The 15,945-nt window shown below is 41.6% G+C and overlaps 1 protein-coding gene across 3 annotated transcripts in view; it reads right to left on the bottom strand.

The window, feature by feature from the left end:
• Nucleotides 1-15,945, bottom strand: part of NRF1 (nuclear respiratory factor 1) — a 119,489-nt gene that overhangs the window by 56,979 nt on the left and 46,565 nt on the right. For all 3 annotated transcript variants that reach the window (XM_025381000.1, XM_025381001.1, XM_025381002.1), the window contains one exon: nt 14,456-14,596. In XM_025381000.1, coding sequence (XP_025236785.1) covers nt 14,456-14,596 — 141 coding nt within the window. The remainder of the gene's footprint in view (nt 1-14,455; nt 14,597-15,945) is intronic.

Raw genomic sequence — 15,945 nt, 5'->3', positions numbered from 1 at the left:
AGAAATCTCTGGATGAGAAATGTTTCAAATTCCTAGGAAGATGATCCCAGAGGCTAATATGAGAAGCAGGAGACACAGAAACAGTACAAAAAGAAGGTTACTTCCACAGGCTGAAACCCCATCAAGTCAAAAAATGGAACCAGAGTGAAATCAGCTGCTGGCTGGCATACAAGTTCTAATTCAGGAGCAGATCATAGCTCTTAAAAGTGCTAATTATCAAGCATATAAAATTTGCCCCTATACCAAAAGAAGTAAAAGGTATTTTCTACTATAAGAGTTTGTTTTTCAGGTGTGTACATTTTGGGAATGAAGGGTATTTTTTACTTTTAAATGCTTAAGAGATGATTTGACTTCATTGAAAAAGGCAATCTTCCTACAGGTTATTTTTACACGGTCCCAAATAAACAGTGCTAAGGCTAAAGAGACTATTAATAAAGGGAAACTAGCAGTCCAGTACAGGAAGAGTTAAATGATTCCTTTCCAGAATTTGGAACTGTGCTCTCATTACCCGTTGAATTAATTACTGGTCCTGGAGAGTTTTGGAAACCAAAGCTTTTTGATGTGCTTGTTAAGGAAGGTTTGTCTTTAATCCACAGGGAGACAATCAACAGGATCAGCAAAGCTAAAGCCTAACCTCTCAGACTGTCCTTTAATTGGACTGGAACAAGCTTTCCTGGACTCTCATTCTGATTTAGGGCTTTAGGTGGGCCTAAGGTACCCTAGCTTGGTCAGTAAAGCCACACCAAACCAGCAAAGAATAGAAAATACTACCACTTCCTGGGACAATCAGCAAAGATAAGGATATCAAATTCATGCCCATGTCAGTGAAAAGTAAAGATTACGTGGAAACCACAGATAGGTTTAAAATAAAAGGTTCTCTAAAACTCTAAAACGTCTAATCCAATCAAAATAAAAAAAATTCTTGCTATGCTAGAAATTTCCTTTGTAAATTCAGTTAATTCTTTGCTATCCAACAATGCATTATCCTTACACATCCCCCAAATACCCTCTCCTCTCGTTCGCTCTATCTTTGCTCTGCATTTACCTGAGTCTAGGGATTTTGAGGCTCCTGATGTCCATTTAGGCTCAATTACCAAGAACAGGTCTTTCAAACCAACATATGTGCTACCTCCACCTCTACTGAAGAGGTCAGAGAATGCATAATAAATTTTAAGAGAAGGCAGTTGAAAGCAAATCATGCTGAAAGGTTATGTTTTGCGTAGCCTACAGAAAATAGGAATGTAGCAGGGAAGGAAAAATGGAGATTTTTCAGACTGTGGCAACACTATTTTAACTTAAAATTATTACCGTCCAGGCTGACAGACCCAATTATATTTGAATGGATAGGCCAGGCGCGGTGGTTCACGCTTGTAATCCCAGCACTTTGAGAGGCCGAGGCAGGTGGATCACGAGGTCAGGAGATCGAGACCACGGTGAAAACCCGTCTCTACTGAAAATGCAAAAAAAAAAAAAAAAAAAAAAATTAGCCGGGCGTGGTGGCAGGCGCCTGTAGTCCCAGCTACTCGGAGAGGCTGAGGCAGGAGAATGGCGTGACCCCGGGAGGCAGAGTTTGCAGTGAGCCGAGATCACGCCACTGTACTCCAGCCTGGGCAACAGTGAGACTCCGTCTCAAAAAACAAACAAAACAAAACAAATAAACAAAAAATTGAATGGATATCTAAAGGGCATTAAAGAGCTAAAGCAAAGTGATTCATTTGCCCAATGTTTGGAATTATTTGTACTACTGATCTCTGTTCAGAGAGATGACTATGGTGGTTATTATCAGAAACACCATTCCAAGCAGAAACACTGGCTTCTCTTAATCTCATTTCCCCTAAAAACACATTCCCATAGAAAACACAAGAAGAGCAAGTTTGGAGAAAAGATGAACATAACTTCAGAATTAGTGAATTTGAAGGCCAGCCAATGAAGGCACTCAATTAGACTCCTCTCTCAAGTCAAGACTTCTGCTTCTGTATCTCGGCACCCCCAACCTATCAAACTTTCTCCCTCTCATTAATCAAAATGCTCTTAAAGTCCTACTTTCTCTTTGAAGAACACAGGTTGGTTAGTTTCTGTTACCTTATGCTTGTTGTACTCTTCTGTACAAAAATGTAAATAATATAGGTAAAGTCAAAGTCCTCTTTGCCATCTATTCTCCCTCAATCCAGTCTCCTGTCCAGAGGCATGAGTCTGATGAACAGCCTTCCTTCTAGGCCAGATTCTATACATCTACATAAATACATGCTAGAAAGGCAGTTTTATGCGATTAAAGAAAAACACAAATGTATTTTGTGTTTGTACACTATTTTATAACTTGTTTTTTCCACTCAACATTTTGTCAGAGATCTTCTCATGGTAGTGCAACTACAATAATTTTTAAAAACAGTTGCCTAGTATCCATGGTATAGAATTTCCATTTTATTTAGTTATTCCCCTACTGATAAACATTTAGATTGCTTACAGTTTCTCTTGCTGTACAAACAGTGCTTGTACATGCTTCTTTGTGCACAGAAAACTTGTGCACAGAAAATTCAGAAAAGTGGAATTGCTGGTTAAAGGGTATATGGATTTAACATTTTAATACACTGCCAAATTGTCCTCCAGAAAGACTTTGCCAATTCCACTGTCACTAAGAGTACTAGACAATACCCATTCATCCTCTTCCACATTTTATTACCTCTTCCACATTTTATTACCAAGTTTTCTCTCTCTTTTTTAATTTTTCTTGAGACAGTCTCACTCTATCACCCAGGCTGGAGTGCAATGGTGCAATCTCGGCTCACTGCAACCTCCGCCTCCCGGGTTCAAGTGAACCTCCTGCCTCAACCTGTAGCTGGGACTACAGGCGTGCGCTACCATGGATGGCTAATTGTTTTGTATTTTTAGTAGAGATGGGGTTTCACCATGTTGGCCAGGCTGGTCTTGAACTCCTGACCTCAAGTGATCCACCCTCCTCAGCCTCCCAAAGTGCTGGGATACAGGCATGAGCCACTGCACCCAGCCTTACTATCAAGTTTTCTTATTTTGGCTCATCTGACATGGGGGAAATGGTTTCTTATTTTAATTTCCATTACCAGTGAGTTGACAATCTTTTTATATGTTTACTGGTTATTTTTCCTTTCTGTGAACTGCTTATAATGTTTGCTTATTTTTCTAATTATCTTTATCTTATGAATATGAAGAAAATATTAATCTGCTCTGGATATTAATTCTGTCATATAAATTGCAAATATTTCCTTAGTCCAGTTGTATCCTATGTAAGTAATTTATATGGCTAGTTTCTTCTCTTTAGTATTTCTGAATATACCCTTATTCTTTACTCGAAATATGCTATGCTCTATTTAAGAACACAACCAGTGTGTTTATTTGTTATGTATATATTCTCTCTTTCTTTTCCTTTCTTTTTTGAGACAGGGTCTCGCTCTTTTGCTCAGGCTGAAGTGCGGTGGCGTGATCATGACTCATCACTGCAGCCCTGAACTCCTGGGCTTAAGTGATCCTCCCACCTCAGCCTCCTGAGTAGGTGGGACTATGGATGCACCACCATGCCTAGCTAATTTTTAAATTTTTAGTAGAGATGAGGTCTTGCTGTGTTGCCCAGGTTGGTCTCAAAACTCCTGGCCTCAAACCATCCTCCTGCCTCGACCTCCCAAAGTGCTGGGATTACAAGCAAGAGCCACCACGTCTGGCCCATATATATTCTCTTAATCTCATCATGCCTACTAAACATGACAAGACATCATATACGTAAACATTTTATGATAATTTCAGACAGTAAGAAGAACCTGCTTTGCCAGTAAATTCTGGAGAAGCAGTTTGGAATTGTGATCCACCATAGTGGTTTTCAAAGTTGCCTGCACACTGGAATCACTTGGAGAGTTTAAACACTGCAGATGCCTAGATCCCATCCCTGAAGGCTGTGACTTCATTGGTCTGGAGTGTGGCCTGGGCACTAGGATTTTAAGTTCCCTAGGTGATTCTATTATGCAGCCAATTTTGAGAACCACCAAACTAAAATACTTTTTATCCAGTCCTTCTTTTCAAAAAAAATTTTTTTTAAACAATGGCAAAATACACATAACATTTATTATTTTAACATGTACCATTTAGTGACACTAAATATGTTCACAATGTTGTATAACCATCATCATTATATCTAGAACTTTCTGTTTTTTTTTTTTTGAGATGGAGTCTCGCACTGTCTCCCAGGCTGGAGGGCAATGGTGCTATCTCAGCTTACTACAACCTCTGCCTCCTGAGTTCAAGCAATTCTCCTGCCTCAGCCTCCCAAGTAGCTGGGATTACAGACACCTGCCACCATGCCCAGCTAATTTTTTGTATTTTTACTGGAGACGGGGTTTCACTATGTTGGCCAGGCTGGTCTCAAACTCCGGATCTCGTGATCTGCCTGCCTCGGCCTCCCAAAGCGCTGGGATTACAGGTGTAAGCCGCCATGCCTGGCCTATTTCTAGAACTTTTAAAGCATCATCTCAAACAAATTCTGTGCCCACTAAAACAATAACTCCTGACTTCTACCTCCCCATAGTCCCTGGTAACTTATATTTTCTTTCTTTCTTTTTTTTTTTTTGAGATGGTGTCTCTCTCTGTCACCCAGGCTGGAGTGCAGTGGCGCAATCTCGGCTCACTATAACCTCCACCTCCCGGGTTCAAGCGATTCTCCTGCCTCAGCGTTCCCAGTAGCTAGGATTGCAGGCACCTGCCACCATACCCAGCTATTTTTTTTGTAAATAATACAAAAAAATTTTTAGGAGAGACAGGGTTTCACCATGTTGGCCAAGCTGGTCTCGAACTCCAGACCTCAAGTGATCCACTTGCCTTGGCCTTCTAAAGTGTCGGTATTAGGCGTGAGCCATCGCGCCCGGCCACTTCTATTTTCTATCTTTATCATTTTGCCCACTCTAGATACCTCATATAAGTAGAATCACCCAATGTTTTCCTTCTGTGTCCTGCTTATTTCAATCAGCATAATGTTTTCTACTTTTCGGGTAGAAGAAGTGAGACCTATGTTTTTTTCAAAACAGAACAAAACTCTCAAAAAACTTAAGCAGATAACTGACTGGCTGTTTTCTAAGTAAAACATCTCTAAAGCCTTGTGAATAACTCCTTCCTAATGAAGCAAGCACTGTGCTGAACATTTCAGAAGGTTTACCTGAAACTGCTATAAATTACTATCCTGTTGCATCATCAAGCCACGGGAATATTAAAGCAACAAAGATTGCCCCAGTGACAGTAAGAGGAAGGCAGTAAGTTCAAGGAAGGTGAGGGAAGGGAGAAGGGAAAGAAGAGTGGATTTTAATCAATAATACTGCCCAGGTCTTTCCAGTGATGCTTCTTCTAGAATTATAATATATGCCTGGATGTCTTCCAATACAGATTCCAAAGAGATTTACCACCTCCCAAGAACAAGAGAAGCCTATAGGACCCACGTCTGGTAAAGAGCAGAATTGATTTTCCACTAGCAAAATCATAATTATTGCTTAAAGACTCTGCAAGAAGCTACGCAATTCCTTTTTTTTTTTTTTTTTTTTTGAGACGGAGTCTCCCTCTGTAGCCCGGGCTGGAGTGCAGTGGCCGGATCTCAGCTCACTGCAAGCTCCGCCTCCCAGGTTTACGCCATTCTCCTGCCTCAGCCTCCCGAGTAGCTGGGACTACAGGCACCCGCCACCTCGCCCGGCTAGTTTTTTGTATTTTTTAGTAGAGACGGGGTTTCACGGTGTTCGCCAGGATGGTCTCGATCTCCTGACCTCGTGATCCGCCCGTCTCGGCCTCCCAAAGTGCTGGGATTACAGGCTTGAGCCACCGCGCCCGGCCAGCTACGCAATTCCTTGAACTCAAAGCATAATCTGAGAAACAGCAGCATTGACATCACCTGGGGGCTCACCAGCAAGGCAGAACCTCAGGCCCATTCCAGACCTACTGATTCCTAATCTGCATTTGAACAGGACTTCTCAGGTGACTGCTGCACACTCAGAAGTTTGAGAGGCACTGACTTAGCCCATCCACTAGGCCCTGGTCTGTAGTATCCTAAAACAAATTTGCTAACCTGATTTTTAAAATCTGAAAAAGGAGACTTTACTGTAAATGAATTCTGGGGTTGCAGAACCTACCCCAAACTAAGGATCCCTTTTGCTAAGCTTTATCTCAACCTCCTCCAATTCTAAACAGATATGGAATAAGTATAGAGTAAGTTCCAGCCACTATTCTTAAAGGTGATTCGAAATCCAAATTTTCATTTTAATTACTAAAAACACCACAGACATATGTAGTTTTCTAACACGCACACCCACCTCCCACCCCGCCCCCGCCAAAATAAGGACTATTCCAACTCATGGCACCAAAACAAGAGACTTAAAATCTTACTATAGTTATAATAGTAAAAACAGAAACTTTTCAGGTAAAACATCCTATTTACTAATAAAGAATCATACTTTCAACGAAACAAAAAAGACAAAAGCCAAAACCCAAGAGAGCGGCTTCCTAAAAGAACAGAGCATTTAGTTCTCACAGAACTTCAGACATCGTTATGTGCAATTTTTATCTGTGTAGGAGACAATTTTGAGAGTTTTGGGGCAAGTAAAAAATTCTCTTAAAAAGCAAATGTTGGCTGGGTGCGGTGGCTCACACCTGTGAGCCACACCTAAAACTTTGGAAGGCCAAGGCGGGCAGATTGCCCAAGCTCAGGAATTCGAGATGAGCCTGACATGGTGAAATCCGTCTTTACTAAAAATACAAAAAAATTAACCTAGCGTGGTGGCCTGCGCCTGTAATCCAAGCTACTGGGGAGGCTGAGGCAGGAGAATCACTTGAACCCAGTAGGTGGAGGTTGCAGTGAGCCGAGATTGCACCATTTCACCCCAGCCTGGGCGACACAGTGAGACTGTCTCAAAAAAAAAAAAGAAAAGAAAAAAGAAAAGTAAATGTTTAGTGCAGACTGGCTGAAAGAGTCAACCTGAATAATGAATACAATACAGTTTTATACAAAAAAGATTTTTTAAAAAGCACTGGCAATATGAATGCAGCCCTAAGTTCTATTTGTCACTAGCTTCCTTCATACATTTCATTTTCTATTTATGCCTCAATTTTCAATCTGAAAAATATTTTGTTTTCGTAGACACCGGGGAAAAGAAAAAAAAAAGCCAGCTGTATTGTTCCACTTAACTGTTGAGAAAAATTAAAATTCTTGGTTCATGAACTTTCTCTAATAAAGCATGGCTGAGAGATGGTATGTTCAGGTTATTAAAAAATGAATATAGGCAATACATATAATTACCATTAATAATTAGTAATAATACCTTGGTGTGGTGCTTTAGTTTTCAAAACATTTTCCTACACCAAATTTTATTTTTCTTCCTCTGACTCCTTAAGGTAGGAGGGCATGGCCGGGCGCGGTGGCTCAAGCCTGTAATCCCAGCACTTTGGGAGGCCGAGACGGGCGGATCACGAGGTCAGGAGATCGAGACCATCCTGGCTAACCCGGTGAAACCCCGTCTCTACTAAAAAATACAAAAAACTAGCCGGGCGAGGTGGCGGGCGCCTGTAGTCCCAGCTACTCGGGAGGCTGAGGCAGGAGAATGGCGTAAACCCGGGAGGCGGAGCTTGCAGTGAGCTGAGATCCGGTCACTGCACTCCAGCCTGGGCGACAGAGCGAGACTCCATCTCAAAAAAAAAAAAAAAAAGGTAGGAGGGCATGTATTTCATCAGAAGATGAAAGTGAGAACCATGGTTATACGTAGTAGAATTGAGACTAGAAAATAGATCTTCTGACTCTGAGTTAGTATTCTTTCCAATAAATCATGCTAACTTTCTCATTTGTAAACATACAAAATAATGCAACGCATAATATTAGAACAATATTGAATATAATTTACTCTCTTTAGACGATTCAGAATGTATCTTAGGATCCTATATAGATTTGTAAGTTAGGGTCATCAATATCAAGTCATCTCTATACCATCAAGTGCAGATAAGATGATAATAGAGCTGTCTGGTTAACCCAAGTCTATCTCTATTACAGTCCAGTTTGATAGTTCTAGAATTTTATCACTTCAAGGAAGTCATAAATTACCCATATGTTCTGAAATCTAGAATTAATGTCCAGTAAAATGTACTTGTTCTTAATGGCTATAAACCATATCTGAGCTCTGCTTCCTTGACTATAAAATAAGAATTTTTAAGACACACATACACACACACACAAAGGTGGATTAAATGAGATGCCCCTGTAAAGAACTTAGCAGTGTGCCTTCCAACACAAAGTATCTATTTAAGAGGAAAATAAGGCGGGGGAAAAGAGAGATGTTGACATCTTCGTGCTAACATAAATAAAAATAATCTTTGGGCAAAACAAAGCAGAAACATTATCAAACTTTGCACTTTATTTGTTTATTTATTTATTTATTTATATATTTTTTGAGACGGAGTTTCGCTCTTGTTGCCCCAGGCTGGAGTGCAATGTGCGATCTCAGCTCACCGCAACCTCCGCCTTCCGGGTTCAAGTGATTCTCCTGCCTCAGCCTCCCGAGTAGCTGCGATTACAGGCATGCACCACTAAGCCTGGCTAATTTTGTATTTATTAATTTTTTTAGTAGAGACGGGGTTTCTCCATGTTGGTCAGGTTGGTCTCGAACTCCTGACCTCAGGTGATCTACCCACCTCAGCCTCCCAAAGTGCTGGGATTACAGGTGTGAGCCACTGCGCTTGGCCTAACTTTGCACTTTAAAAAATTCAAGTTTAATATAAAATAGGAAAATAGTTTTTTGTATTTCTATTATAAAAGCAATTCATGCTTATTTAGATAAAATGAAAATCACCTATAATGCCACCATGCATAGATAATTAGTGTTAATATTTTAATGTACATCCCTCCAAGTTCTATACACACATTTTATGTTATTGTTTTAGAAAATGAGATAAATCAGCTCAATTCTGTGTTCCCGGAATTAAAAAAAAAAAAAAAAAATCTCCCAAAAGAAACAGAAAAATAAAGCCCTAAACCCCTCAAATTACGGTATATAAGAAATGCTACTTTACAATCAGTTTTTTTTTTTGAGACGGAGTCTTGCTCTGTCAACCAGGCTGGAGTGCAGTGGCATGATCTGGGCTCACTGTAACCTCCACCTCCCAGGTTCAAGCGATTCTCCTGCCTCAGCCTCCCGAGTAGCTGGATTACAGGGGCGTGCCAACACACCCGGCTGATTTTTGTATTTTTAGTAGAGACAGGGTTTCACCATGTTGGCCAGGCTGCTCTCCTGACCTCAGGTGATCCACCCGCCTCAGCCTCCCAAAGTGCTGCGATTACAGATGTGAGCCACTGTGCCCAGTGTTAATATGTGCACCCCTCCAAAGTTCTATACACACAGAGGTGGGCATATTTTATGTTAATGTTACAGAAAATGAGGTAAATCAGCTCAATTCTGTGTTCCCAGAATTTTTAAAAAATCTCCCAAAAGAAACTGAAAAGTAAAGCCCTAAACTCCTCAAATTACAGTATATAAAAAATGCTACTTTACAGTTTTTTTTAATTTAACATACCACAAATATTATTCTACTGCAATAAAGAGCAAATCATCATTTTTAGTGTCTAACAGTTCACCGTATCATCTCTTTTGGGCTATGCTGCTCGTCTTCCTATATAAATTCTAAACACTATCGTAATTTAACCAATCACATTGTTCCCAATTTTCCTACTGTAGACATGCTGTAATAAACAATGTACATCTGTGTTTAATTGGAGGGCATGATATACACCTTTTAGACTTTGATATGCATTGCCAACACCAACCTGCCCTCTAGAGAAAGTGTACCAATCTGCATTCCCACTAACAGTGCATTAGACTGCTTGTAGTCCCATACCCTTGCCTATCTAGGTTTGGGTGGAAATAAAACCCTCCTTTTACTCCCATTAATAGTGAAAGTCTTTAGGATCAATTATAAAAGAGAGCTATTGGCCAGGCACAGTGGCTTATGCCTGTAATCCCAGCACTTTGGGAGGCCAAGACGGGCAGATCACTTGAGGTCAGCAGTTGGCGAGCAGTCTGGCCAACGTGGTAAAACCCCAACTCTACTAAAAATACAAAAAAAATTAGGCAGGCATGGTGGTGCATGCCTGTAGTCCCAGCTACTCAGGAGGCTGAGGTGGGGTAATTGCTTCAACCCGGGAGGCAGAGGTTGCAGTGAGCTGAGATCACGCCATTGCACTTCAGCCTGGGCAATAGAGCGAGACTCCGTCTCAGAAAAAAAAAAAAAAAAAAGAGACAGAGAGAGAGAGAGAGAGAGAGAGCGCTAGCTATTTAGCTCAGATTAAGAAAAAAGTATTTGAGGAAAACAAACAACAATAAAACGCTGAGGGGAGAAAATGCCAGGATCCAAATACTTGGAAATTCCCATTCAGTTGGGAGCTGGGTTTTTCATCATCCTGCTCCCTCTTCCTCCTCATTTGTTTGTTTTATTTTATTTGTTACGTTTGACTTTTTAGTCATCATCTTTGGTAAGAAGGGGAAGGAGGGAGCATATGATAGAGAAAATGTGCACCTCCAGCAACGCATCTATGCGTTTGACAACTGAGATCCAGCTCCTCATTCACCAGCACACCAAGCTCTACCGAGTGTGGTTTTGATAAAAATGGAAAACAACACTTTCAAATGTCTTACCTCCAAAATGATAATAACTAAACTGTTTGCTGACTTCTGCGGCCACTAGCCAATTTTCATGAAACCCAGTATCCACAATGATTTAATATAATCAAAACCTCAGACTGTTTTACCCTAGCACACCAAATGTGACAAAGAATAACAAATTCCTGGCCGGGCGCGGTGGCTCAAGCCTGTAATCCCAGCACTTTGGGAGGCCGAGACGGGTGGATCACGAGGTCAAGAGATCGAGACCATCCTGTGAAACCCCGTCTCTACTAAAAAATACAAAAACTAGCCGGGCGAGGTGGCGGGCGCCTGTAGTCCCAGCTACTCGGGAGGCTGAGGCAGGAGAATGGCGTGAACCCGGGAGGCGGAGCTTGCAGTGAGCTGAGATCCGGTCACTGCACTCCAGCCCGGGCGACAGAGCGAGACTCCGTCTCAAAAAAAAAAAAAAAAAAAAAAAACAAATTCCCCTCACAGGAGAGGAGTTAACCTAACACAGCATTCGAAACCAAAGGCTTAGGCAGTTTTAGATATACTTTACATCTGAGACAGAGTCGATTCTTTACATCAACCAGATAAAAATAATTCACTTTATGTTTTCTTTACTTGAACCAGTCAGAATGCCTCTAGAAACAGAATAACAGAAACTGTTAAAAGACAGTAAAGAAAAGTTTAGATTGGGGTGCCAAATCTTTTGGCTTCCCTTGGCCACATTAGAGGAAGAATTATCTGGGGCCACACATAAAATATACTAACATTAATAATAGCTGATGAGCTAAAGAAAAAAAAATCGCCAAAAAATCTCATAATGTTTTAAGAAAGTTTACGAATTTGTGTTGGGCCACATTCAAAGCCATCCTGGGTCGCATGCGTCTTGCGGGATGTGGATTGGGCAAGCTTGGTTTAGATAATGCTTTCCTTTCTGAACCATTATTTAGAGATCTTTCCAGTGTCCACAGAAAGGGCTATGAATCCAACAATCAAAAGATCACTATTTACGTTTATATTTATAAAATGTAGTATTACTTCAGACCAAGTTGCTGGTTCAGATGGAATAAAAAATAAAAGTGCCACCCCGAGAGGCAGCATTAGCATCTGCACTGGGTCAACACCTGCCCAGGGGACTTGCGATCCTGTTCCCCACCATTACACTTAACTCATTTTTGCTCTAACCCTGAAGTCATTTACTGAACAGATACTATTATTTAGATGACATGTTATTTCAGAGGCTGAGCAGCTATACTGAACAGAAGTAAATGACAGAAACTAAATTCCTCAAATTCTAGCTGGGGAGACCACAAATAAGTATACAAGTTAACAAATGGGATTATTTCAGGTAGTAACAAGTGTTACACAGACAAGAACACAGAGGATGTATTAGTGGCTTGGTGGGGAAGAAGAAAGCTTCATTTAGGTGGGATAATCAAGAAAGGCTTGTCTCAGGAGGTGATATTTGAGCTAGACTTTGAATAAGATAAAGTCCATCATGCAATCATCTGGCAGAACAATATTCAGGCAAAGGGAATAGCGAAAGCAAAAGAGTGGATGCAGGGTGTTTGAGGAAAAGAGGGTTAGAGTGGCCGGAGCCCAGTGACTGAGGGGAAGAAGATGAGGCAGGAAGAGGCCAGATTACATAGGGCCTTCAAGGCCACAGCACAGTCTGAATTCGATTCTAGGAATAGTTGAAAACCATTAAAGGGCTTAAACAAGGAAGTGATACAGCCTGAATTAAATAAATAAATAAATTTATTCATTCATTCACTCATTTATTTGAGGCAGGATCTCGCTCTGTCACCCAGGCTAGAGTGCAGTGGCACAATCTTGGGTCACTGTAGCCTCAACCTCCTGGGCCCAAACGATCCTCCCACCTCAGCCTTCCAAGTATTTGAGACTACAGGCACACACCACCATGCCCTGGCTAATTTTTGTATTTTTTGTAGAGACAAAAAAAAAAAAAAAAAAATTCCAGCCTGCTGCCCAGGCTGATCTCAAACTCCTGGACTCAAGGGATCCTCCTCTTGATTACAGGCGTGAGTTACAACACCCTGCATGATGTAAGTTTTTTAAAAAACTACTAGGATGGCTACGTGGAAAATGGACTGCAGCAGACCACAGTGGATAGGCTATACAAGAGATGCTAAAGGCTTGGACTTGGGTGCTGACGGGAAGTGAGAAGAATGGCCAGTGTCAGAGTACATTTCAGAGGTGAACTGACATGACCTGATGCTGAATTAGATGTGGAGGATGGCAGGGGACTGTGGAGGGAGAGGGCAAAACAGGGAAATCAGGATTACTTCCATGCTGGGACTTGAGCAACCAGATGGACAGCAGTTCCATTAACTGATATGGGGAACACTTGGAGAGGAACAGATGTGGCGTGCAGAGTAGGAACAACCAAAGGTTCTGTTTGGGGCATGTGAGGACCAGACATCTAACAATGAACGTAAGCTGGGTGAAAACAGCATATCGATGATCAGGTGAGAAGAGGAAGAGGGGCCCCAGAAGGGATGAGGGGAGCACCTAGTGAGGGATGAGGATCTTCAGAAGAGGGTGCGGTCAACAGACAGAGAGAAGATGCTTTAAGGAGTAATCAACTGTGTCAAAAGGTGCTGAAGACTGAATAAGATAAGGAAAAAAACCTGACAAGTGGATTTAGCAAGAGAAAAGTAAATTAATAAAGAAACAGGGTAGGCTGGGCGTGGTGGCTCACACCTGTAATCCCAGCACTTTGGGAGGCCAGGAGGGGGATCACATGAGGTCAGGAGTTTGTGACCATCCTGGCCAACATGGCAAAATCCCATCTCTACTAAAAAAAACAAAAATTAGCCAGGTGTGGTAGCGCACACCTGTAATCACAGCTACTCGGAGGCATGAGAACCTCTTGAACCCGGGAGGCGGAGGTTGCAGTGAGCCAAGTGCAGTGTAAGCCAAGATCGCATCACTGCACTCCAGCCTGGGCTACGGATCGAGACTCCGGCTCAAAAAAAAGAAATAGGATGGGAAAATATGTTAAAAAGGTGTTTGATTTTGATCAAGCTAAACTAAAAATATATAAAAGGGATAATCTCATAAAAATTACTGAGGTATGCTGATTTATCAGGCTAAGTACATTTTGACTTCCCTTCTTAAAGGAAGAGGAAATCAGGCTGCCACAGCAGAGTACGCCTATAATCCCAGTACTTTGGGAGGCTGAGGCAGGAGGATCACTTGAGCCTAGGAGATTGAGATCAGCCTGGGCAACACAGTGAGACCCCCATCTTTAGAAATCACAAAATTAAAAAAAATTAAACAAAAATTTTAAAAAGGAAGATCAAATCAACGACTCAGAAGACTGTCATTCTGAGTTTTACATTCTTATTCCCTGTGGAAGGGAGCTGTACTTAGTAATAATTATGGAGGTATTCAGGATTTACATTGAAAGAGGAGCAGAGCAGCCCGAGGGCTAAAAGTTTACTTGGCCACCTTGATTGTGATTCATCAAACTCCTAATGTTCTTTTGTTCAGACCAACCCCAAGCTAAAAGTTTTTTTTTTTTTTTTTTTAATCCAACCCAAAGGGCCAAGTGAAAGGGGAAAAAAAACGCCAGAAGAGGACACCACAGCCATGCCCTTGGTTGGGAGCACTCTTCTGGCACTACAATGTCTTTTCCAAGGCTGCTACTGTTTCACTACCAGACACCAGTCTGCATCTCACTCCCTGGTCAGATCACTGAGGACAAAATGCAGAAAAGTGATCAGAGGCCCGCCCACACCTGTGCCACTTGCCTCTGAGTCTCTTCCTCACCTCCCACCCCTTACCTGGGTCATTTTGTCCACAGAGACTGGAATTCCGTCGATGGTGAGAGGCGGCAGTTCTGAATTAACCTCCTGTGGCGCAGGGGCGTGTTCTGCCAGAGCAGACTCCAGGTCTTCCAGGATCATGCTCTTGTACTTACGCACCTGCAGGGAATTAAGGGCAGAAGTAAACAAGATGCCCAACAACCAGGGAGGATTGGTGCCAAGCAACAAGAGAGTGGGTGGGGCTGGCCTTCCTGAGTCATAGCATAGCCCTAAGAACAAACACTTCTACAAGCAAATAAAAATACCCACTGGTCCCAAAGACATCATACTGAACAGAATTAAATGAAAAGATGATGAAATTACAGGTAACAACAATAGGAGAAAGCCAGTGGAAAAATTTTCCAGAAATACTGCTTCTCAGTTAAAATCACATTTTCTCAAGGAGGGTGCCATCGCCTGTTCCAGGTCTAACAGGCATGGTATTCATGGTTCTGCATTTCCCAGGCCATTGGATGAACAACTAGCTGTGGCAGCTCATCACCAAAATCATTTTCAAGATCTTTAAGGACTTACATTTCTAAAACTCAAAGTAACCAATTCGTTCAAAATTGCTGCTACATTCCTGCAAAGTCAGACTACCAAACAGACAGGAGATTCAAGCATACAAGAGACTGGACTGAAAAGAATTAGAGAAAAAAAAAACAAAACCGATAGGTCTATGTTGTAGCTGAGTGCCACTATTGGTAAGGCCCGGGCCAGAGGGAGCCCCCTAGGTCAAATCTCCCTTGCTTCTGGTAGGGCTTGGTGATAGAAGTGAACCTCCAACCCAGGACGCATTTAGCTCTAGCCCAGGTCGGAACCAGATATTGTTGTTTGTTGTCTGCATTCCCACCACTGCCAGTGAAATGTCTCAACCTAACAGTAATACACTGGACATGCACACATTTTTCTATCATGAACAGAAAGGGTGGACAGACGCTGGGTCCTCCAACCACCAATATAATGGGCTCTATCAATATAATGGCACTATTTTAGGGAAAAAAATGGAAGAGAAAATGAGGTTTGTCTAGAAGTTCCAACAATGTTTGAATCCTGGGTTGTCTGCTGAGTGGGCTGGACTCTACACACTTCCTTATAAATATCTCGTTATGTGGATTAAAAAAGAAAAATTCCCATACTCTACCCCAAGCACCTGGAAAAATAAATATTATTACTGGCTACATAATGCAACTTCTGCAGCTGAAGAATCCTCCAAGTAGGTCAATAACTAAGGGGATGAGAGAAAAATAGCACAAACTGGTAGACTCATTATCTTTCCAGAGATGCAGTTGTATCCTGGTCTCTAATAAAAAAGTTTCAAAAAGTATTGCCATTATGTTTATTGCAACATAAGCAGCTGATGTTGCCACAGCAACTTTACAGGATTATATTTTCTGCTATGTTTATGTATTCTAGACAGTATTTATGCTGCCTACTTACACACACACAAAAATGAATCTTACAAGCCT

This window comes from Theropithecus gelada, chromosome 3 (genome assembly GCF_003255815.1).
Source record: "Theropithecus gelada isolate Dixy chromosome 3, Tgel_1.0, whole genome shotgun sequence".
Taxonomy (NCBI): Eukaryota; Metazoa; Chordata; class Mammalia; order Primates; family Cercopithecidae; genus Theropithecus; species Theropithecus gelada.
The sequence above is the reverse complement of the archived record's forward strand: the minus strand, read 5'-3'. Positions and strand labels throughout refer to the sequence as shown.